Source organism: Rhincodon typus, chromosome 6 (assembly GCF_021869965.1).
Source record: "Rhincodon typus isolate 14 chromosome 6, sRhiTyp1.1, whole genome shotgun sequence".
Classification (NCBI taxonomy): Eukaryota; Metazoa; Chordata; class Chondrichthyes; order Orectolobiformes; family Rhincodontidae; genus Rhincodon; species Rhincodon typus.
Genome location: NC_063337.1, coordinates 21,487,339 through 21,512,937, shown reverse-complemented (window position 1 = coordinate 21,512,937; position 25,599 = coordinate 21,487,339). Strand labels below are relative to the sequence as shown.

General features: G+C 41.3%; 1 protein-coding gene across 7 annotated transcripts in view; it reads left to right on the top strand.

The window, feature by feature from the left end:
• The window catches only part of LOC109913291 (F-BAR and double SH3 domains protein 2), a 249,340-nt gene that overhangs the window by 130,564 nt on the left and 93,177 nt on the right, over positions 1 to 25,599 (top strand). For 4 of the 7 annotated variants that reach the window (XM_048597835.1, XM_048597834.1, XM_048597831.1 and 1 more), the window contains 3 exons: positions 15,948 to 16,070; positions 19,168 to 19,263; positions 25,248 to 25,319. In XM_048597835.1, coding sequence (XP_048453792.1) covers positions 15,948 to 16,070; positions 19,168 to 19,263; positions 25,248 to 25,319 — 291 coding nt within the window. The remainder of the gene's footprint in view (positions 1 to 15,947; positions 16,071 to 19,167; positions 19,264 to 25,247; positions 25,320 to 25,599) is intronic. The other 3 variants (XM_048597836.1, XM_048597833.1, XM_048597832.1) reach the window with 1 other exon arrangement.

The following is a 25,599-nucleotide window of genomic DNA, read 5'->3' as shown; positions in this document are numbered from 1 at the left end:
GTTTAGATTCCTGTTTGTAGGAAGTTAATTTATTCACTTGTGGGATATGGGGTTTGCTGGCTGGCCAACATTTATTGCTTGTCACTGCTTCCCCTTGAGAAGCTGGTGGTGAGCTGTCATCTTGACCTGCTGCAGTCCACGTGCTGTATGTTGACTGACAATGCCCTTAGGGAGGAACTCCACGATTTTGACCTAACATCTTTGAAGGAATGGTGATGTAGTGGTGGAGGGGATCTTGCAGGTGGTTGTTTTCCCATCCATCTGCTACCCTTGTCGTTCGAGGTGGAAGTGGCCATGAGACAAGAGGATGCTGTCTAAAGGTCTTTGGTGAATTTCTGCATAGCATTTTGTAGATAAGCAGCAGTGTGTACTTTGAGCATCACTGATGGAGAGAGTGGATGCATGTGGGTGTAGTTCCAGACAGGCAGGCTGCTTTGTCCTGGATGGTGTGAAGCTTCTTCGGTATTGTTGTAGCTGCACCCATCCAGGCAAATGGGCATTATTCCATCACACTTCTGACTTGTGCCTTGTGAACGGTAGGTAGGTTTTGGGGAGTTAGAAGGTGAGATTTTCACCACAGTATTCCTAGCCTCTGACCTGCTGTTGTAACCACTGTATTTATGTGGCTAGTCCAGTTGAAGTTCTGGCCAGTGATAACCCCAAGCATGTTGATAGTGGGAGTTTTCGGCATTGGTAACAGTCAAACTAAATTACATTGGATCTGTTTAACGTTACATTCTCCATTATCTTGCCTAGAATCACTGCCTTCCTTTGCATGACATTTCTTAGTCTTCTTCCTTTTCTCACTCTTTCTCACTAAGCCGAGGAATTTTTCATTCTCACTGCATTTGTATTTGGTAGATATGCTTGCCTGTTCTGATCTCCAATCCAGTTGGAATTCATCAATGCAAATATACAAAGTCCCAGTTTTGATCGCTAGTGTATAGTGAGCAAAATGATATAGTATTCAAAATAATTCATTTGCAGTGTACAATTTTGCAGCAATCATAGAATCATTGAATCCCTACCGTATGGAAGCAGGCCATTCAGCCCATCTAGACCACACCAACCCTCCAAAGAGCATTCCACCCACACCCACGTCCCCTACTCTGTCCCTGTAACCCACATTTCCCACGGCTCATCCACCTTGCCTACACATCCCTGTACGTTACGGTGCAATTTAGCATGGCCAATCCATCTAACCTGCACTTCTTTGGACTGTGGGCAGAAGCCAGAGCACCTGGAGGCAACCCACGCAGATACAGAGCTCGGGGGATGGAAATATGGAAACTCTACACAGACAGTCGCCCGAAGGTGGAATTGAACCTGGGTCCCTGGCGTATTGAGGCAGCAGCACTAACCACTGTGCCACCCCAACAGAACATGGCAATTAGCTTTTATGTGCACCGTCTACAAAGATGAAGACTTTGTCTTGGTTTCTTTTCCTCATGGCTCCCCAGTGACTGATGCTAATATTGGATTTGTTGACAACAGAAGGGTACTTTAGGAAAGATTTTAAGAAGGTATAAAATTCATGCTTTCCCTTGATATACATTGTACATAAAAACATTGCTTAGATTGTTAAAAAGTTCTCATGGCCTTTATTTTCTTTGTTATTCTACTAGTTCTGATTTGTTGGTCTCCAGTTGTGTAACACGTCATTTAAATTACATCATGTTTTATTTTAAAAAACGAAGTTACTCCAGTTTATTTAACAGTAAAACAAAAGCAGTTTGCAGATTTTGTTGTATGAAATAGGTAATTTGGGGATAGCATTGTGTTGAGTGCTTGTGATTAGTTTTGTATAAAATACAACTGATCATAAAACAAATACTGAAATGTATTTTTAAATTCAAACTATTAGCTAAACCTTTAATGTATGTCAGGTGAATAGATTAATCTCAATTAGTAGCAATTTGTACTTTCAACATTTTGACCTTGTGACTGGAGTTTTCCACTTGCACTTGGAAGTCTATGATTTTCCTGTTCATTATGTAAATGTAGGGAAGGTAGACAGCTGATAATTGTGCAAGCAGAAAACAGTGACCTGCTAATCAATTATTATTTCTCTGTCCTTTTGTTTAAAAATAATACTGACAAATCATTAATAAGATGCAAATCACTTAGAATGGTACCATTCACAACATTATTATTAGTTATGTTACTCTACTGGGTATCTAGCAATTATGTATTTATTTTTGTTTAATTTTATTTTGGTGAGAAAGCCTCTGATCCTTTATTAACTCTCCAATTCCTAACTATAGTGTATTATGCAAATTTATTAATTATAGTTCACAGTTTGGATTCAGAAATCCAAAATTTAAAAAATGGTGTTCTAACTGGTAATATAAACCTTTTGATCAATTAGTGATTTTAAGTAATGCTTTTGAAGACAATAAATAATGCAAGACACTGGATTTTCTAGTGGCTAAAAGCAAAGAATTGTTTTTTGTCTGAAGAGATTAGTTGAAATCTGCTGAATAATTAATCCATTGCCAATTAATATAAGCCATTCAAAAAAATCAGACTTGTCCTATAGTAGTGTAGTGTTCAATAGCACCCTCTGTTGCCTTGAGTAGCAATAATGACAGTCCACTATGCCTGTGTAATATTTAGTGATCAGCATTTTTTTTATCTAAGTAGCTCAACTCATGTATAAAATACAGAAGTTCCTTTTTTAAGAAAAAAATTGTTTACTAATTTTGAGACTGCATTAGACACTCTTCAAAATGGTTATACCAAAATGGTTATACTTGCTCATTAGTCTTACTTTAAATTTCCTCCTCCTATATTTGTGCTAGTAATGTTGCAATAAGTTTTTGATCTAATTTTGTTTCAGATGCTGTCAGATACTTGGATTGTTTCTCGGAAACTCAGCAACTTGTTGCAACAACATGTTGCACATGTCACTAATAAAATGCCTCAAGTACTCCAAACAAAATGGGTACCAAATCAAAGGGGAAATTTTAGGGAGAAAATACCGTAACGAAAAATATATTAGAAGTGTTAGAGTAAAGAACTTTAGGGAGATAACTGCAGAGTTCAGCACAAAGACTTTTGAAGACATGTTTACCACTCGTGGTATGAAAAGACTGATGATGTACAAGATATCAAACTTTAAAGGGTCAAAGATTCCAAGGCTGGAGAATGTTAGCAATAGAAAGGGACATGTCCATCAAGGGATTTAAAGACCAGAAAAGAATTTTAAGTTTTTCAATTACTCCAAAAAGCTCGAAGCAGCTATTGAGTGCCAAGGATTAGAGTCCTTTCTGGAGAATATTGAAATAGATGAGTCTAGTAACAACAATATGCAGATGAAGTGCAGCAACTGGCCTGAGAAGATATGGAAATAGATATTGTTGCAGTGTGGAAGCAGCCAGTCTCTGATGGAGAAGGTAACCTAGTCTAGAATAGGTCGCCAAGCTTGCCAACAATCTGGTATAACATGAAATGGTAGCTGAGGAGCAAAATTGAATTTTTTTAGGCGGAAGATGGTGTGGGAGGTTGCTTAAAAAAGTTGCATTTTTCTTGCCACGGTCTAAGTGGAAAAAATTGTGGAAAGGTCTGATAACATACAGTGAACTGAAGCTTTGAGAGATGGTAGAGCTGTATGTTGTTTGCCTGCATATGATTTTACCAAAGGGACAGTGTGTTGATGAAGAAGAAGGGAAGATCACTTCTTGGATGAACTTCAGAGGCAACCCAAATATTTGTCAACATCATCTTTATTCGGGTTCAAGTTGTTACATCCCAACCATGAAGAAAATTGGATCAGTAACATCGGTTTGCATTTCATTGTTATGTTGGCCATATTAGGATGATCAAATGCTATCAACAATGATTAGATAGTCAAACAACCTAATAAAATAATTCAATGTCTTAATTACAAACTTGCATTTTTCCTCATCTTCACCTGTTTGACCCAGCAATGAGGATGATTACAGCACTAGGGACTGTCTTCAGCAGACAGGCCACCAGTCTTGTGTGACCAAATTTTGTTTCTTAATATCTAAGGTCTAAATAAAACTCTTCCACAGAATCTAGATGAAGGGCTGAAAGCAGAAGCTGTTTTGCTGTCACTTTCAAGATACTTGCATACCTGTGTGCATAGGTGAATTTTCTCTTTGTTAGTTTCATGTGTGTTCCTTTAATTTTTAATATGGTGGATGTATTTCTGTTTTCTACATGTTAAGGAAATGAAAATTCAACTAATAGCCTTTGTATGGGTGAGGGAAAATCGGCTTTTTGAAACTATTTAATTTTTTTGTTGAATAATTCACAAAACCTTTTTAGTTATGGCCTGCAAAGTCATGATATGGAACACTCACATGAGGGAAATATCCTTATTCATGAACGCAAGTAATCTGGAAATGAATGTAGTTGGAATGGTTACTATGCTAATGCACAATGTAACCAGATAAAGTGCACCAAGTATAGTCTGTTTCTCTCCACAGATATTGCCTGTCCTGCTGACTACTTGCAGCAATTTTTTTGATTTCCAGCATCTGCAGTATTTTTGATTTAATGTCAGTAACTGCTGGAGCAGACTCAGTCATGATAGTGCTTAAGTCTTTTGTTGAAATGTCTGCTACATTGATGTTAGCACTGTGCAGAGCCTCTAACAAATTGTTTGTCATCACATTACCTGTCAACATCAGTCTATTTTACTGGATAATATGCCCTCTACCTAATTTATCACTTCGGTGGTAATGAACCCATATTATGCCAGCATCTAGAACAGAACATCAAATTGTTTTGACAGTGCAAATGACAACGCTCGTGTCTCGTGTAGACGGGCTGCTCCTAAGGGTGTATAAATGACTTAATTACCTGTCAGTACCTAATAATCCCTTTTTCTAACACATCATTTTGTTCACTTTTTCAGGCTAGCTACAATTATTCTCTTTTCCAGTCAGCACTTTTATCATACTTTGACGTGACAATGACTTTAAACTAAAACAAAATAATCCCTCAAAATTGATCAGAATAATAAACAGAATTTTTCAGCAAAATATGATAGGGCCATAGAGTCATACAGCTCAGCAACAGACTCATTGGTCCAATTAGTCCGTGCCAGTAATGTTCCCAAACTAAACTGGTTCCACTTGCCTGCATTTGGTCCATATTCCTCCAAACCTTTTCTGTTTACTTCCCTGTCCAAATGTCTTTTAAATGTTGTACCTGCGTCCACCACTTCCTCTGACAGTTCATTCCATACAGGAACCACTCTGCTCAAAAAAGAAGTTGCTCCTCATGTCCTTTTTAAAACTTTCTCCTCTAACGTTAAAATGATGCCCCTTAGTTTTGAACTCCCCTACGCTAGGAAAGGGGTATTCAACTTAGCTATGCCCCTCATGATTTTATAAACCTCTATAAGGTCGCCCCTAAACCTGCTATACTCCAGTGAAAAAGAGGCCCAGCCTATTTTTATAACTCAAACCCTCCAATCCTGACAACAGCAATGACAACATCACAGCTGTTGACGCAAAGTGACAAATTACACGTACAGGTGCTGTCCAGATTTAAGAAATATGCATACATAATTTAGATCTTCCTTCGTACTGAGAGAAAGGTTTGTGAAAAGATAGTTGCACTTGGTGCCTTGGCTTGTTTGGAAGTTAGCCTATCAGTAGTTTCACTGGGGCTATTTCTATCATCACATGCAGCATTGTCCTATAGTTGAAGAGGAAATGTGCAAGCTTGGCTTCCAAAGACCGTGTAGTTTGTTTTCTCATGCACCTTTTGAATATCTGGTCTGTCTGCTCAGCCAGATCATTTGTGGATGGGTGGTAGGGGGCTGTGTGGATGTTCTTTACATGGGTTGTTTTCATAAAGGTCTGAAACTCCCCACTAGTAAATGGGATCCCATTATCTGTTACAAGGACCTTGTATATATCATGTGTGCTAAAAGATTGGCAGAGCTTTTCTTTGTTGTTGTAAGAGGTACTAGAGTCCATTCAGTGTACGTTGGTACATTTTGAATGGGTGCCAATAAGGGTTACGAATGTAAAGCCCATAAATAACCCTGCAATACCTGCATGCATTTGCACCCATAGTCTTCCCCAACATTCCCATGGATGCAATGGGGCTACTGGTGGAATTTCAGTTTTCTTGGCAAGTTTTGCACTGCTTGACCAGATATTTGATATCCATGTCTGTATCAGGCCACCAAACATAGTTCCTTACAAACATTTTCATTTTAGAAATTCCTGATGGCCATTGTACAAATCTTGACGTGTTGGTTGCTGGCCTAGATGCAGGAGAACCATCAGGCTGCCCACAAGATAATTCATCTTCGATGTTCAACTCTTTATACTTTGAGAAATAGAGCTTCACCTCTTTCATAGGATGTCCTTGTGGCCCATGATTTAAGATGATATGATGTAACTTCACTAAGGTAGGGTCCTTTTGGATCCAAGCCTGGATTTGCTTGGCTGAAACTGGTAGAGTGTCCATGAGATTCAAAATTGTGATGACTTCCTTCATCTTTGGAGGTAAAAGTAGGCTGGTGGATAGCAGCAAGCGGCTCAAGGCATCAGCACTGGCTATACGTCTCCCTTGATATTCCAAGATAAATTCATAGGCACCTAATGGCAGTGAGCATTGGACCTGAGCTGATGCGATGGACAGAATTGCCTTATCTTCCTTGAAGAGGCCCAGCAGTAGCTTATTATCAGGTCCTGTGGCGAAATGCTGACCATAGACACATTGGTGGAACTTTTGCACCATGAATACCATGGCCAAACCTCTGTTCTCTATCTGGGCATACTTTTTTTCAGCCTCTGCCAGCATTCGTGATGCATACTCAATTGGAATTGACCCATGGTTCCAACGTTGTGATAATACCACCCCATCCAATGGGGGAGGCATCACAGGTGACAGTGAGTGGTCTCTGGTTATAATCTCATATATTTGTCAACAGTAGTTGTTTGACATTTGCAAAGGTTTCCTCTTGTGGCATTTCCCACAACTGTTTCTGATTTTTTTTTTTATTAAACAGGACATGGAGTACTGCCAGCAGAGTCACCAGGTTGGGCATGAATACCCCATAGTAATATCTGAGACCTAAAAAAGACTTCAACTCCGTTAACTCCGCAACATCCCCCCCCCCCAGTGGTCGAGAACGCCCTCAACTGTGTCTCCCGCATTTCCCGCAACTCATCCCTCACACCCCCTCCCCGCAATAACAACCAAAACAGAATCCCCCTCGTCCTCACGTCCCCACCAACCTCCGGATCCAACGCATCATCCTCCGACACTTCCGCCATCTGCAATCCGACCCCACCACCAAAGACATTTTTCCTTCCCCACCCTTATCTGCTTTCCAGAGGGACTACTCTCTCCGTGACTCCCTTGTCCGCTCCACACTCCCCACCAGCCCCACCACACCCGGCACTTTTCCCTGCAACCGCAGGAAGTGCTACACATGCCCCTACACCTCCCCCCACACGCTCATCCCAGGCCCCAAGAAGACCTTCCACATCAAGCAGATGTTCACCTGCACATCTGCTAATGTGGTATACTGTATCCGCTGTTCCAGATGTGGCCCCCTCTACATCGGGGAAACCAAGCGGAGGCTTGGGGACCGCTTTGCAGAACACCTAAGCTCGGTTCGCAACGAACAACTGCACCTCCCAGTCACGAACCATTTCAACTCCCCCTCCCATTCCTTTGATGACATGTTCATCCTGGGCCTCCTGCAGTGCCACAACGATGCCACCCGAAGGTTGCAGGAAGAGCACCTCATATTTCGCTTGGGAACCCTGCAGCCCAATGGTATCAATGTGGATTTCACAAGCTTCAAAATCTCCCCTCCCCCAGCCGCATCCCAAAACCAGTCCAGCTTGTCCCCGCCTCCCTAACCTGTTCTTCCTCCCACCTGTCCCCTCCTCCCACCTCAAGCCCCACCCCCATCTCCTACCTACTAGCCTCATTCTGCCCCCTTAACCTGTCCATCCTCCCTGGACTGACCTATCGCCTCCCTAACTCCCCACCTACACTCACCTTTACTGGCTCTACCCCCACCTCTTTGACCTGTCTGTCTCCTCTCCACCTATCTTCTCCTCTATCCATCTTCTATCTGCCTCTCCCTCTCTCCCTATTTATTTCAGAATTCCCTTCCCCTCCCCCATTTCTGAAGAAGGGTCTAGGCCCGAAACGTCAGCTTTCCTGCTCCTCTGATGCTACTTGGCCTGCTGTGTTCATCCAGCTCTACACCTTGTTATCTCAACTCCGTTGTGTTCCTTGGAGTCAGAGCCCTTTTTATGGCTTCTGCTTTCCCTCCAACAGTGCGTAATCCGTCCTTGTCATCCTTTTACCCAAGGTACAATATCTCATTTACCTGGAACACACCTTTTTCCCTTCTCAGCTGGATGCCAGCCACAGGAGAATGCTGCAAAAATGTGACCCCCAACCAGCTTTGCCTACAAGTCTATTTTGCATGGCTCAAGGTATCTGTCTAAGTGGAAAGTTCAGTTGACCGTCACCTATGTTCCCCACAGAGACTAATCAAATTTTAAAACTGGGACAACTGGCACAGCCCATTCAGCAAATTGTACTGGGTGTATGATGCGAAGTTCCTCTAGACATTCCAATTCAGCCTCTACTTTGGCACAGAGGGAATCGACCGAGCCTTGAAGTATTTAGTTGGGCTTCTGGGTCTCTGTAGATCTTGGCCCTAGCATCTTTTATCGTCCCGAGGCCATCTTGGAGCACTTGGAAATATTACCCATTTTAAAGATCTGTTACCAACGCAAGTAGATTTTCTGTAGCCAGTCCCTTCCCAAAAGGTTGGGACCTGGCCCATGTTCCACCGGTGAAGAGGAGTGGGGAAGGAGCAAAGGTTAAATAATAAGTGGAGATGAAACCCAGAGAGAGAGAGAGAACAGAAGTTGGACAGACAAAGGACTGGGTAAAGGGCAGTCTGGGGAATCAATAGATACTAATTAAGGTCATTAATAGCTTACAAATGAGATGGTTGTGGTAACAGCCAATATGATGACAATATGTCGGGGTTGGAGTAAGGACATTTGGAGTAGGGACGTGGAAGAAGAGCTTCACTGGAGCACTGCAGCAAGCCTGTGACAGAGATGTTGTCTAGGGAACACAGTCTTGTGTTGAAGTGGCAGGCAGCAGGAAACTCGGTCATTTTTGCAGACAGAACATAGATGTTCTGCAAAGCTGTAATAGAACGGCGCTTGTGGAGCATTGGAAGGAGTGACTTTAAAGAAGTTTATAAAATCATGAGGTGCATAGGTAAGGTGAATAACCAGGGTCTTTTTCCATAGGGGACATATTTTTAAGGTAAGAGTAAAATGCTTTTAAAGAGGACGTGAGGGGCAACTTTTTTTACACAGTGGTTCACACATGGAATGAACTGCCAGAGGAAGTGGTGGATGCAGGTACGGTTGCAACATTTAAAAGGTACCTGGACAGGCAAATGAATAGAAAGGGTTTGGAGGGATATGGGTCAATGCTGGCAAGTGGGACTAGTTTAGTTTGGAAATATGGGCGGCTTGGACTAGTTGGCTGAAGCGCCTTTTTCCGTGCTGTATGACTCTGACTCAAAGACTCTTTCATCCATGTATAGGAGGTGGCCATTTAACTGAAGTTTCCTCTTAATTGGGGCCATGTTGGGAGCAGTGATGCAATTTAGCTGTATCAATACCTCATCCTTGGGCTGATTTATTTATAAAGCCCCTTGACCAGGCTTCACCCCTTGACCTGGATGTTCTGCATTTCACCTGCTTCAGTAGCCTTGTCTGGGATGAACTGTATGAGTACAAGTGCGACATGGACATTCCTGCTCCCTGCTGTCTTGTGGAGAAACTTTCCGTATAGTTCTGGAACATTGCGGTTTCTGACTCTAGTTGGCCTCCTTGGCAACAAATGGGAACCACAAGTATCATCTGCTGGGAACTTGGCTCTGCGGATTGGGGCTATTCTGAGGTTGAGGAGAGTACTTCTATGGACCCCTGAGGCTCCGAGCCCCATTTTCCAGGGAATGGGCCAGTTCTGTGCCTTTCATGAGGTCCAGAGCTGGTTCGGTCAGTAGCTTCCTTTGGGTCACAATATCATTAATTCCACAAACTAAGCAATCCCTTAACATTTCCCAAAGTGCTGACCCGTACTCTCAGCTTCCACCAATTTCCGCAGTCTTGACAAAAATTCAGTAACTGGCTCACCAGGAAGTCGATTTTCTATGTTAAACCTGCAACACTGCAATATAACAGAGAGTTTGGGGTCATGCTTGTCTGCTACCATATCGGTCAGTTTGTCAAAGGATTTTTACTTCAGGTTGCTGGGTCGGTTATCCTCTTCATGATGCTGAAATCAGGATCCCCAAAGCAGTCAGGAAAACGACTTGTTATCAGTGATCTTGCATACTCGAGCCAATCCTCCACACCCACATCATAAAGTTCCAGTCTCCCAAACAGCAGCATTGTTAATGTTTTCTTGTCACTGTCTTACTAGCTTCATTGAAAGGCAAGGCTGGCTGAAACTTTTCCTGACTCTCATCACCAACATAATAACTTACAAAGCCCAACTAGAAGGAAACATCGTTTTGTTGAACACCAAAATAGCAAGACCAACAATTTGCTATTTGTAATTACCCTTGGTGGTTGTGAAGCAGGTTACCATTAATGTCTTAACCTGTACAAAACATAATGCAGCTTTCATTTAACAGATGTTAGTCAGAGACTGATATTTCTGATTGAATGCATTTACTTGTATGGCTGCTTCCCAGTGAAACCCCAACTTGATGACACCATTATGAAGAAAAATCAACATTTTAATGCCTCCAGAGATAGTATTTGTGTAAAGAATTGGATTTTTCTGGTGTTTACCATCACCAAGTACAAATATACTACAAAGCTTTAGACTGCTGGCTTTTTGAACTGTTTTCTAAACCAAGGCTGCTTTTCTGATTGTTAGTCCAACTGGAATGAATGTGCATGCACAATCGTTTAGTTTATTGCTTCAGTGATGTGAAATCCCCATAATACAAACTGAAATGAAACAGAAATTACTGGCAATCTGTGTAGAGATAAACAAATTTAATGTTTCAAGTTGAATATGATTCTAGTACTATTTAACTGAAAACGTTAACTGTTTTTTTTTCGCCACAGATGCTGCCAGTCATAGTGTCACAGTCCTGTTGAATATTTACAGAATCTGCAGTGTCTTGCTTTCATTTAACTGCTACACAAACTGCCCAGCTTCTACATTGCTGGCAGCTTAAGGACATGTTACTGGAACACTTTGTTTATGGCCTCTAAATCCTTATGGAATTATTTTGGCACTTTTTTTGAAATAAAGCAAAACAGTCTACCAATACTTGTCTTTAAAACAGTTGTCTACTGATAACTCCCAACTGACTTCCCTTAAAAGCATTTCTGTAATATGGTCTGGAAGAGTTTAAAATTGGATCTAAACTGAGTTGATGGTTAGTGCAGAATTGCCATGAGACAAAACAAAAGCAGGAAATATCAGTTGTTAGACCACAAAGCCAGGAAGGGGAAACTGATCAAGTCATGTTTTCAAATATTGTGGAGTCATCGAGAATAGCTGAAAGCTACATTCATCATTGCAATCACATAGATGATGACAGTCATTTAATTGTCTTTTTCTTGTTTTTGCACAACAGAAAAATGCCTGATCCTCTGTTGTAATTTTCTGACCTAGACATGGTCGTATTATGGGAATAATAACAAAACCAAAACACTTCTTATAAAAATGTCACAAAATAAAGCAGGTGAATAGAATCACCGAGAAATCATTCAGCGCTTTGCAGAGGAGGCTGCTAGGTTTGCCTGCCATGATTTACCTTGTAGCTTGTCCCTGTGGCTTGACCACTGCTTGCTGATGGTTGAATATAAGCGGTGGCAAGAGGAGACGCTGAAGTGCCCTCTTAAAGGCCTCAATTAGCCTCCAGGCAGAAAGGCCATTCTAGACTCTTCCAATGCTGACTTAGCAAGGAAAACCAGAGCTGATGGCCTTAATACCATGCACTTTTCCACCCCTCTGTATCCCATCCTGCAACCGTGAGGTGCTGTGGGCCATCAAAAGTAGCAGGATTGTACTCCAATTCTGTTGCACAATCTGCAGTCTTATGCCCCAGCATATTCCCCACTCAACCATTACTATCAAGCCAGGGTTCAATGGAGAGTGCAGGAGGGCATGCCAGGAGCAGCACCAGGACTATCTAAAAATGAGGTGTCAGCCTGGTGAAGCTACCAAACAGGACCACTTACATGCCAAACAGCATAAGCAGCAAGTAATAGACAAAACTAACCGATTCCACAACCAACAGATCAAATCTTAGCTTTGCAGTCCTGCCACATTCAATCATGAATGATGGTGGACAATTAAAGCAACTCGGAGGAAGAGGCTGCAGAAGTATCCCCATTCTCAAAGATGGGAAGAGCCCAACACAACAGTCTGAGAGATAAGGCTAAAGCATTCATGCAATCTTCAGTGAGAACTACCAAGTGGATGATCCATTTCGGCCTCCTCCAGTGGTCCGCAGCATCACAGATGCCAATCCTCAGCCAATTCAAATCACACCTCGTGATATCAAGAAGCGGTTGGAGGCACTGGATACTGCAAAGGTTGAGTCCTGACAGCATTCCTGCAATAGAACTGAAAAATTGTGCTCTAGAACTTGCTGCTCCTCTATCCAAGCTGTTCCAGTATAGTTACAATGCTGGTATCTACCCGACAATGTCAACAACAATCCAGAATTGTCCAGGTATGCACAAAAAGCAGGACAAATCCAATCCGGGCAATTACTGCTCCAACAGTCTATTCTCAATCATCAGTAAAGTGATGGAAGGTGTCATCTACAGTGCTATCAAGCAGCACGTGCTCAGTGATGCCCAGTTTGTGTTCCGCCAGGACCACTTAGCTCCTGACTTCATTACAGCCTTGGTTAAAACATGGACAAAAGAGCTGAATTCCAGAGGTGAGGCGAGAGTGACAGCCCCTGTCGTCAAGGCTGTATTCAACCGAGTATGGCATCAAAGAACCCTAGCAAAACTGGATTTGAGGGAATCAGAGGGCAAACTCTGTACTGAGCAGAATCATTCACAAAGGAAAGTGGTTGTGGTTGTTGAAAGTCAGCCAGCTCAACTCCAAGACATTTCTATCCAAGTTCCTCACTAATATCCCAGGCCTAACTGCTTCAGCAATGACCTTCCCTCCATCATAACATCAGAAGTGGGAATGTTTGCCGATGAATGCACAATGTTCAACACCATCCAATACTCCTCAGGCACTGAACGAGACCATGTTCAAACGCAACAGGATCTGGACAATATCCAGGCTTGGGTGACAAATGGCAAGTAACATTCATGACAGAAGTGCCAGGCAATGAGCATCTCCAATCAGAGACAATCTAACCACCAAGCCCTGACATTCAATAATGTTATCATCATTGAATCCCCCACTATCAACATCCTGAGGCTTACCATTGGCAAGAAATTCAACTGGACTCACCATAAAAATACAGTGGCTACAAGAGCAAGTCAGCGCTCAGAATACTATGGGGAGTAACTCACCTCCTCACTCTCCCAAGCTTGTCCACCATCGACAAGGCCCAAATCAGCACAGTGATGGAATATTCCCCAGCTACCTCGATGGGTGCAGCTCCAACAACACTCAAAAAACTTGACCCCATCCAGGACAAAGCAGCCAGCTTGATTGGCACCACATCCACAAGCATCCACTCCCTCCACCACCGACCTCAGTCACAGCAGTGTGTACTATCTACAAGATGTCTTGCAATATTTCACCAAAGACCTTTAAACAGCACCTTGCAAACCCACAATCACTTCCATCTAGAAGGGCAAAGCAGTAGATACATGGGAACATCACCGTCTGCAAGCTCCCTTCTTAGCCACTTAGTATCCTGACTTGGAAGTGTATTGTCATTCCTTCACTGTCACCTGGGTCAGAATCCTGGAATTCCCTCCGTAAGGGTATTGTTGGTCAACCTACAGCAAGTGGGCGGCACTGGTTCAAGAAGGGAGCTCCCAGCCTCTTAAGAGCAACTAGGGACGGGCAATAAATGCTGGCCAGCCAACAACACCTATGTCCCTCAAATGAATAAAAAAAATCCCAAAGCAAGCAATAAATTCCACCTACTTTGTGTGCCATTTGAGTACTTATAATCTTGGCCTTCTAGACATGAAAGTCCATGCACTGTGTTTGTAGTGTTTGTACTTTATTGGTCTCAGTTGTTTTATTTTAAATACTACTCAACATTTGTCTCATAACTTGGTATTTTCAGTGTACTTTTATGCCAGCAGTACTACTTGAAGTTTTGTTTCTGTGTAAAAACAAGCTTTACAGAGAAGCAATAGATAAATATCCAGATCTTACTACATATTACAGGACAAGGTTGAATGTGACAATTGTGATCTTCAGGCAAGGAGAATTTCTTATGGTACCATACAGTTGGATTGTCCAGAAGATCTACAGATCTTGTATTCTCTCTATCTCTCTCTTTACTATTCTTGTTAGATTCTTGCATTGCCTAAGAATACTTTGAATCTCCTGTTATTCCTGATTCACCCCTGTTGCTCTTACTTAGGAGTTGTTTTAAGATACTGGGGAAAGTACCGAACTTAGTGAACTCAGCACTTCTGCGTAAATTCAGATGATTACATTACATACAGTCAACGGGGGCAATAGCAGCCAAGCAGAAGCATAGTTCAAAGCAAGTTTGAATTTGTGCACAATGTTTAAATCTGGACTTCAAAACATGCTCTTTGAAAGTGGTATTGAGTAAACAATTGAGTTTTGGAGGTTAGCTGTAACTACTTAGCAACTTCTGTTAAACCAGTAATTAGTTTCTTTCCATCTCTTTCCTCCACTTTGTCAGTTGGTAGCATTCTGTTCTTTGAGTCACAAGGTTCCAGGTTGTCCCACTCCAGGAGTTAAGCAGAGAAATTAAAGCTGGCATTCCAGTGCAGCACTGAGGGGTACTGCCTAGTCAAAAGCACTGTCCTTCAAATGAGATATTAGACCAAGGCTGCTTCTATCAGCTTGTATGAATGCAATGCATCTCCCAGCACAACTTTAAAAAAGAGTAGGGGAATTATGCTGATTAATATTGAACACGCCCAGACTGAATAACCGATCATTATCACATTGCTGTTTGTGAGAGTTCTTGTGTACAAAGGCAGCGTCTGCTTACGTTACAACTACACATGCACACTCACTTGGAAATGCACATGCTCGTGGTTCCAGAAAATTCTACACCTCTACATTATGCATCAAGTCCACACTGCACATGTGCACAGAATAGGCATGCCACTGAAATGAGGTTCAGTGACAGAAAATTCCTCCAGGGCCGGATGGGAGTGGGGGTTACTGGACAAGAGGATCAGACTGGTTGAGGAGGGTGGGGGAGGGCAAATTACTCTTGAGTGCCGATCTCCTCCCTGCCCTTCCTCCTACTAGGCCCTGATCTCTCTCCTTTCCAGGTCCTGATGTCTTCCCCCTTCCAGGTCTTGATACCCACCTGCTCCCAGACCATGGGCTGTGTCCCCCAAAACCATTTATACACACACGCACAGTTTAAAGCACCGTATGGTGCTCATACGTCGGTGTCAGCAAACGTAGCCATGTGTGAATTAGCTGTAGTGTTTCCAACATTAAAATAGTGCCTACACTTCAAAAGTACTTCATTGGCTGCAAAGTGTTCTGAGACTTCCAGTGATTGTGAAAACGTGATGTATAAATTCAGGTATCTTTCAATTTCTTTCACCAAAATAAATTGAGAAAATGTCATAAAACAAGGAGGAAATGCAATTCGAAAATCTGAAGCAACTTTTAGATTTATGTAGAAACAAATGTTTCATTAAAGTTTCTTAATAGCTTTTCTCCTATAAAAACCTTTCATCTTTAGAATAGTATTAACATATTTATTAATACTGTTACAGGCTCTGGATGGGAATTTCTATGACCATCTTAAAGAATACTTGATGGTTTTCAACAGAACAGAGCTTGAGGCCTGTCAGTCTGTACAGAATACATTCCAGTTGCTGGTAGAAGCTTCCAGCAAGGTGAGTCTCTGGCATTGCAAGGATGGGTTTATCATTTTCTATGGAAATGTACCCCATTTGTTACTCGATACAATGCTCCAAGCGATGCTAGGATTCAGGAATTTCAATGATAAAATCCTTGAGCTGCATCTAATCAATGATTTAAACCTGACAGCAGTTTTGTTTTGTTAAAAATAAGCTATTGTATGTTCTGTAAACAAGGAACTCAGTTAAGTTTGCTTTTGTATTGTGCTAAAGTTTCTGTCAATAGCAGAATTGAAAATGAAGTACTAAACAAAAAAGACCTTATAGGGACATTTCAAATCCTTTAGTCCTCAATAACGACAGGTGGATGTGGCTTTCTCGTGCATTGAAAGTGCTAATACTTGTGCCTTGGAATCAATGAAGGAAAATTATCTTTCTCCTTTTCAGAAAATTTGCAAAATTAACTTTGATGCTTCAAATAGGGAGGGAAGGTTCATTGAGAGCACTGTATACTTCCTAATGGTCAATTGGAGCATAGGCATGGGAGGAGATAACCGCACAGCAATTTTTGAAGTCTTAGATTCTGAGCAGCCTAATCAAAGTAAATGTGGATTTTGTCTAGGCTCACTCCAAAAGATGTTGATTCACATCTGTTTTGAGTGAATGGAATCAGCTGTTAGCCAGATTGTGTAAGGTGACCAGTCCTCTTCCCTGTAGGATATAAATGAGCCACTTTATGATAATCTGGCAACAAATTAGATTTGAATTATTTCCGCAACTTGCTATGGTGTTAGTTAAATATGTGTACAATATCTTAACCATATCTCAGATTTATCATGTGAAAGCACGAGGAAAACAGAAGAAGACAAACCTGAACTATTTCCCTGAATCAAAGAATGTAATGAACAGAAAATCTTGTTATTGAATTTAATGTGAATTAGTTATAAAAGAATACAGAGATATTGGCAAGCAGAATGTGTCATACCTGCATGTCGTCAATGGTATGTTTGTCATGGTAAATGAAAATTCTTAATGTGGTTTCAGTTATTCAACTAACTAGTGACCATTCGAGATCTTACAGTTTTAAAGATTTATTTTCTCCAAATTCATTGTTGTAGAGTTCTTGTTCTTACAGTGACCTTTGTTCTTCACATTATATGATTTAATGGACGACTTCGATAGCAATTTGAAGGCAAAGCCTCAATGTTCAATTGCTGTGATTTTGATTCTTTCCACAAAGGTGCCATACACCCCTGGCTCCAAAAGGTCCGCCCTCTGTGGATGCTACTTTTTCACTCTGGTCTCTTCAAGATCCCTCTCTTCCTCTCCCCAACCTCTCAAGGCTTCGTCTTCCCCACCACTACCCTCCCACACTTATCTTGATCTGGATTCCAGTGTTTTATGATCTGGGGACTGCTTATAATGCCAGCCTTGAGCTTCAGTACTGCTGGTGTTAGGGTAGAAAATCCTACCTTTGGAATTTAAAATTCTCAAATTCTTCAATTTGGCCTTGCCTAATGACCATCAATGATCTGAAAGCAATTAATCTAAATTGTAATTGTCCCCATGTATAAAATAAATGTGTAAAATTTCATAAAAATTATTACCTCATACAATACTAAATCCAAATAGGTATAGCAAACAACCGACAAAGCCATCTGCTGCAAGACCTGGCTGGACCAATTAGAGCACTAAGAGGCCTTTTTTTAGTCTGCTATAGCTCTTGGCAGTTCCAGAAGCATCCTAGAATGCAAAGATCACCCTTTGTTCCTTTTCTCTATAGTAAGCCATATTCTTATACCCCTCTTCACTGTCTGCTCAGCCTTCAGCTCTGGCAATGTGTGTGGATTTCATGAGCTTCTGTGTCACCAGAATTGAAATAATTCAATCAGCAGACTCTGCCATGTCCCTTCTTTCCAGCTAGGTCAAACCTCAAAGTTCCCCACTGCCCTAGCCCTGAACTCTCTTCTAGTTCCCATCCTGCTGTCTCCAATCCTCTTGTCCTTGTGGCCTTCTTCCTGCGCACTCTGCTGACTAAACTGCTGACTACCAATTTTCCTTGCAGGTCCGGCCATTAAACAACATGGTTAACTGTTTGCTGTCTTCATGTATGTGCCTCTTCTTTAAGTCTGTCATCATCGCCCCACTCCTTGACACAAACTCTTTCCAAACTGCAGTCCTGTATCCCACTTGCCTTTCCTCCCCAGAGTCCTTGAACGTGTTGTCATCCTCTGAATTTATTATTCTCAAGAATTCGCTATCTGAATTCCATAAATTAGGTTTCTGCCTCTGCCGAAGTACTGAAACAATTTTCACAGTAGTATATAACATCCCATGTGACTATGACAAAGCCAAATTATCATTCCTCATTTTTTCCAACCTCGTCTGCAGCATTTGATAGAATTAACCACAGCATCCTGCTCCAATCTCTCTCCATTATTGACCAGCTGGGTGCGACGTCTCTCACCTCAATCTGTTCTTATCAAGTCCCATTCACTTCTCACCATTTGTTGTCTGACTTAGACTGGCCCCCAGAAATTCTCACTGTCATCTCACCTAGCCCCACAGCACTCTAAAATATCTGCCCTCATCTAATTTTGGCCCCTTAAGTATCCCAAATTTCAACTGCCAAAACCCCAAATTCTGGAATTCTCTCCCTTCTCTTCTCCACGCCTGCCCTCAAATTCCTGTATTGAGGCAACCCTTAAAGTGTACCTCTTTAACCAAGCTTTTGGTCATCTGACCTAATATCTCATTTTATGGCTTGGTGTCATTTTGTTTTGTAATACTATTGTGAAGTGCATTGGGACATATCAGGTGCTATATAAATATAACTTGTTGCCAATTTTGGTTGATGAGTTGGGTTGAATCTTTAAGGGAAAGCAAAGCTAAAAACAAAATATACTGCCAGGGAGAGAGAACTGCAAATGCAAGTTTTGACAGCAATAAATTATATACCATACATTTGTGTAATATATCTTTGGTGACAAGTAGTTCTAATATGGATGTGTGAAATCATCTAATGTAATTGGACTAATATTGCAATAGCAAAAATGCTGGTTGCATGTTCTTTAAAAGATGGCATGGCATTGATAGCTGAGTAGTTTTGATTTCTTTGTGACTTTATTTTTAGGGATTGCGAGATTACAATCTACAGCTTTTTCTCCAAGAAAATCCAGTATTCCTAAAACCCCAGCCATTCCAGTTCCAGCCCAGCGATAATGATATGGTATGTGACTACTTCATTTGACAAGTATGTATTTATAATGGCAAGAAGATGTACTGCAGCATGCCCTTCCTCCTACCTATTTCAAAGTGATTAAAGATTACACTTTTATTGCTGTCTTATTTTTCAAACAGAGGGTCAAATGTATTTCCGAAAAGACAACCTAGGACAATTTCAGTAGTGGAGCTTCTGCTGTTTTGAGTGAGAATGAAACTAATGCTGGCTTCAAGCTTTAAATTGTTGATAAGTTAGTTATTTATGTCATGTCCAGAGTAAGACTAAGCACTTGTCGCCTGCAGCAGGTAGCCAACGTGTGTTATTACAGGCCCATTAATGGCAGTAAAGGAGACCAGTTGGAATGTTCTTGTTGATCCTTTGGTCCTCACAGGCAAAATTAGCGGGTGACAGAGCAGGAGGGCCAATTCTTCAGTTGAGCCCGTTCTGCCTGCCTGTGTCCTTCAGCAACCATAGGCCACCCTATAAAGGGATACCCTCCCACCACTGGTGGCATGGCTACAAAAATAATTTGTTAATCTGCATATTAAAACATTGGATGTAGAGAGGGCATGTTCATTTTTAAGTGAGAAACAAAAACAGAAACCGCTGGAAAAGCTTAGCGGGTCTGGCAACATCTCTGGAGAGAAACAATTAACGCATCATGTCCACTAAGACTCTTTGGAAGATGAGTCCTATTGAACTGAAAATATTAACTGTTTCTTTGTCATTTTTCTTTTGATGACCCTTTGAAAGAACAGTCAGAAATGCTTAGGTTCCTCATCATCATGTATCTGTATAATTAGCTACTTAAAGTTATTTATTAAAACAGCTTCTGCCACCAATTTGGAGGGATTGCTCCAGATCCTTACAACTAAAACCAGGTCACCCCTCTAGATTGTCTGTCAATAATTTTTAAATCCAAGCTTTCATTATTGCCTCACTCGCCAGAGGGCATAGTTTTTCTGTATCTAATCCATCAAAATCGCTCAACACCTTCACAATTCTTGTTAAGTCACCTCTTGCTCTTCTCTGATCCAAAAAGAACAGTCCTCACTTTTCTAACTTTTCATTTCCTGAAATTCCTCAGACCCGATAAACACCTTCGTCGAACCCTTTCTAGTGCCTTTGTCTTTTCTCTGGTGTGATGCACAGAATTGTCCACAGTATCCCACTTGAGGCCTAGCCATTGGTGATCTAAGTTCTTCTAACATAATCTTTTTGCTTTTATGTTCTGTTCTTTGACTTATTAACCGAGCGCACCATGGTTTATAGCCACTTCAACTTGCCTTGCACCTTTTAAAGATTTGTGTATATCAATGATATGGTCTCCGTACTCATGTACACTTTTTAAAATCTTGCTAGTTCAGGAACACTCTTGTTTAAGCAGGGAGGGAGGCAGAGGACGGGAAATTATGGGGTGGTTAGCCTAACCTCAGTCATTGGTAAGATTTTAGAGTCTATTATTGAGGAGTACTTGGAAGGGCATGGTAAAATAGGGCTGATTCAGCACAGTTTCATCAAGGGGAGGTCATGCCTGACAAATCTGTTAGAGTTATTAGAGGAGGTTACGAGCAAGTTCAACAAAGGAGAGCTAGTAGATGTGATCTATTGGGTTTCCGGAAGGCATTTGATGAGGTGCCACATGGGAGGCTGCTAAATAACATAAACATCCATGGTGTTAGGAGCAAGGTATTGGCATGGTTAGAGGATTGGCTAGCTGGCAGAAGGCAGTGACTGGGCATAAAGGTGTCTTCTTCGGGATGGTAATTGGTGCCTGGTGGAGGTCCACAGGGAATAGTGTTGGGATTTCATGTTATAAGCTGAGGACATTGTTGCTCAGTTTGCAGATGACACAAAGATAGCTGGAGGGACATTCAATGTTGAGGAAGTGGGGAGGCTGCAGAAGGTCTCGGAGAGGCTAAGGAAGTGGGCAAAGAAGTGGCAGATAGAATACAATGTGGGAAAGTGTGATATTATGTGATTTTGTAGGAAGAGTAGAGGTATAGACTAGAGGGGAAAGACCTCAGAAGTCTGAAGCACTAAGGTACTTAGGTGTCCTAGTTCAGACTACTTTTAAGCATAACACGCAGGTTCATTAGGTAGTTAACAAGACAAATGCACTGTTAGCATTCATTTCAAGAGATCTGAATACAAGAGCAGAGATGTATAGTGAGGCTGTATAAGGCTCTGGTCAGACTGCATTTGGAATATCCAAAGCAGTTTTGGGTCCTGTATCTAAGGAAGGATGTACTGGCATTGGAGAGAGTCCATAGGACATCTACAAGATTGAACCTGGGATGAAGGGCTTGTCATATGAGGAGTAGTTGAGCACTGGGTCTATACTCGGAGTTTAGAAGGACGAGAGGGGATCTGATTGAAACGTACAAAATGCTGAGAGGCCTCAATAGAGTGGATGTGGAGATGTTTTCAGCCTGAATGAAAGGACAACCCTTTAGAACTGAGATGAGGAGAATATTTTTTTCAACCAGAGGGACATGAATCTGTGGAACTCATTGCCACAAAAGCCTGTGGAGGCCAAATCATTGACTGCATTTAAGACAGAGATACATAGGTTCTTAATTAGTAAGGGGGTCAAAAATTGGGGGGGGAGGGCAGGAGAATGGGCCAAATGGCTACTAAAAAGGAAGAGGTGTTATGCGTCTTAAAAAGTATTAAGGTAAATGAGTCCTTGGGTCCTGATGGGACCTATCACAGAATGTTGAGTGAGGCAAGAGAACAAATTTTTGGGCATCTTGTATTCTCTTTGGCCACAGGTGAGGTCCCAGAGGACGGTAGAATAGCCCATGTTGTTCCATTGTTTAAGATGGGTAACAGGAGTAATCCTGAAAAGTACAGGTCTGTGAGCCTCTCATCCGTGGGAGGGAAATTATTGGAAAAGATTCTCAAGGACAAGATCTATGCGCATTTAGAATCAAATGGACTTATTAGTTATAGAAGCATGGTTTTGTGCAGTGAAGGTCATGCCCCTTCTAACTTGATCAAGTTTTTGAGGAGGTGACGAAGATGATTGATGAGGAGAAAGCAGTTGATGATGTCTACGTGGGCTTCAGTAAAGCCTTTGACAAGATCCCTCATGGCAGACTAGTACAAAGGTGAAGCCACATGGTATCAAGGGTGAGCTGGCAAGATGGATACAGAACCAGCTTAGTCATAGGAGACAGAGGGTAGCTGTGGAAGAATGCTTTTCGGAATGGAGGGATCAGTGCTGGGAACTCTGCTGTTCATGGTCTACATAAATGATTTGGAGGAAAATGTAGCTGGTCTAATTAGTAAGTTTGCGGATGATACAAAATTGGTGGAGTTATGGATAGCGAGGAGGATTGTCAGAGGATACAGCAGGATATAGATCAGTTGGACGCAGGGGCCAAAAATGGCAGACAGAGTTTAATCTGGACAAATGTGAGGTGATGCATTTTGGAAGGTCAGGTACGGGTGGAAACTTTACAGTGTTGATATGCAGAGGGATCTAGGTTTACAGATCTGCAGATCACTAAAGGTTGCGGCACAGTAGATAAGGTTGGAAGATGCATTGAGTATAAGGATAGACAGGTTCTCCTGTAGCTTTATAGAACTTCAGTTAGGCCATACTTGGAATATTGCGTACAGTTCTGGTCACCACACTACCAGAAGGATGTGGATGTTTTGGAGAGGGTACAGAGAAAGTTTACCAGGATGTTGCCTGGAATGGGGAATTTTAACTATGAAGAAAGGTTGGATAGACTGGGTTGATTTTCAGTGGAAAGCAGGAGGTTGAGGGGCAACCGAATAGAAGTTTTTAAGTTTGTGAATGGCATGAATAGAGTGGAAAGTATGAGGCTTTTTCCCTGGGTGGAGGGGTCAATTACTAGGGGGACAGGGTCAGGGTGCAGGCAGGGGTGGGAGTTTAAAAGAGATGTATGAGGCAAGTTTTTCACAGAGTGGTGAGTGCCTGGAATGCGCTGCCAGAAGAGGTGGTGGAAGCATAAACAGTAGCAACATTCAAGAAGCACCTGGATGAATACACAAAAAGGAAGGGAATAGAGGGATACAGATTCTGTAAGTGAAGACAGTTTTAGTGTGGAATAGCAAAATGTGTCGGCACAGGCTTGGATGGCCGAAGGACCTGTTCGTTTGCCGTTTTGTTCTTTGTAATAGGCTTGAGAAACATATCAGTCATGATCAAATGACAGAGCAGACTCGATGGGTTGAAAGGCCTAATTCTGCTCCTACATCTTTGGGTCTTATGGTCTAATACAGTCTTCCACCAGTCCCCTTAAAGTGCATCACTTAATACTTTACAACATAGAACACTATTTGCTATGCTTTTGTCCATTTAACCATGTTGAATCCTACAAATGTCCTTATTGCTACTATATATCTTCCATAAATTTTGTAATGCTGCATTCATGACCGACGTCATCTTCATTTTACAAACGTTGAACCTAAAACTGAATCTTGGAAAATAATCATAGCCACCAGCTCCAGTCTGGAAAAAAAAAATAAACTTGTCAATGAATCCAAACGCCACTTTCCCCATTACAGTATTTTATTGCCTTAATTTAAGAAGCACTAAATTCCTTATTCTGCCTCCTCATAAAAAGCAAATCAAACTATTCTCCAATTCTTCACCATCTCACTTCGCCTGACAAAGGAGCAACGCTCCAACAGCTTGTTATTTCATATAAACCTGTTGGACTATAACCTGGTGTCATGTGACTTCTGACTTTCTTCACCATCCATGTTAAGGTATCCTTCCAAATTTCAATAAATTTAAATGAATAACCTTCTCTGTTTTCTGTCCATAGATGCTGCCAGGTGTGCTGAATTTCTCCAGCAATTTCTGTTTTTGTCTATATTTCAGATCTCCAGCAAGAAAAGCAAACATGGTCAGAATACTGCTGATCAGGTAGCATCTGTGGAGTGCAAATTAGTTAATGTTTCAAGGATGTGACTTCTTTCAGAATTGGAAAAACTTAGAAGATGTAATAATTTTTGACGAAGTGAGAGATTTTTTTTTAATTCAGTTGATGCACGTGAGCATCACTGGTTGCCCGAAATTTATTGCCCATCCATAGTTGCCTTTAAGAAGGTGAAGGTCAAGCTAACTTCTTGAACCACTGCGGTCCATACGCTGTGGGTACAAGTGTAGCATGAAGAACAGAAGGGGAAGCCTGACAGTAGAGGACAGTAAAGATAAAATAACGATGCTGCTGTCCATATGATGGACTTTCCCTTTTTTTCTTTCTCCACCCCTCCGACTCTTCCAACTTTTTTCAAAGTCTGATGAATGGCCACAGACCAGAACTATTGACCATGTTTCTCTCCACAAATGCTGCCTGATTTTCTGAGAATATTTCTGTATTTTCTATTTCTATTTCCATTTCAATCATCTGCAGTATTTTACTTCTGTCAAAATACTGCAGTTCTTTCCCTCATGGCCGTGGAGGAAAGTTTTTTGTGTAAGCAGTCTTATTTCCATACCAACTTTAAATCTATTTCTGCAGAATACTTCAACAATCAAATTTTTTTGTAAAATTGATTAACGCACAAGTTTGTTTCTTTGTCAGGTGCTTGCGTTTGTTTACTATAGCTATACCATACACATGCGTCAAAGGTTTACAGAACTTCAGAATATGTCAATCTTATTTAAACCAAAGTTACCTAAGTCCCTTTTCATTCTTGGACCTTGAGGATAAATGAAAAATATGTTCTCTTAATTTATGGCTGTTTTGACACAACTCAATTCTGTTGTCTAAGTTGCTAAATTTTTTTTATTGTAGACACATCCCTGACCCCTCTTGCTTTGAAAGCTTATTTTCCCTTTGTTGATTAATGATTACATTGTTCTGTGTATGGTGTGCATGTGTGCTGATAAATGTTAAATGCTATTTAAGTAATCCAAAAGCCACTTGTAGATCAGCTTTTTTCTCTAACCATTGTATGTCGAAGTTAACATGTTCATTTTGTATATTAATGTTTTTGTTGCTCAGAGTTTTAATACAGTGCAGCTTGTGGACATAGATCTCTCACCCGTCAGCACTTTGCGAATGACTTTAACAGAGGTACACACATCTTTGTGTACTTGGTGTTCTGTGGTAGAGGTTTGGTGTGCATGTGTTTTTTTTTTAAAAAGCTGCATCTTTGAATAGATACCTAATCACAGTTGCATGAATGGTGAATTTGTAAATTGACATTTATTGACACAATGATTTTTTTCTCACTCAAAACCCTTTTACTTCTACAGTATTAAAATGGGACTCTTAAATTTAAATGGAAAACATTTCTGTCCTGGAACCTTGAATTGCTAAATTTGCTTTAATAAAGTTGACGTTGTCTAGGATA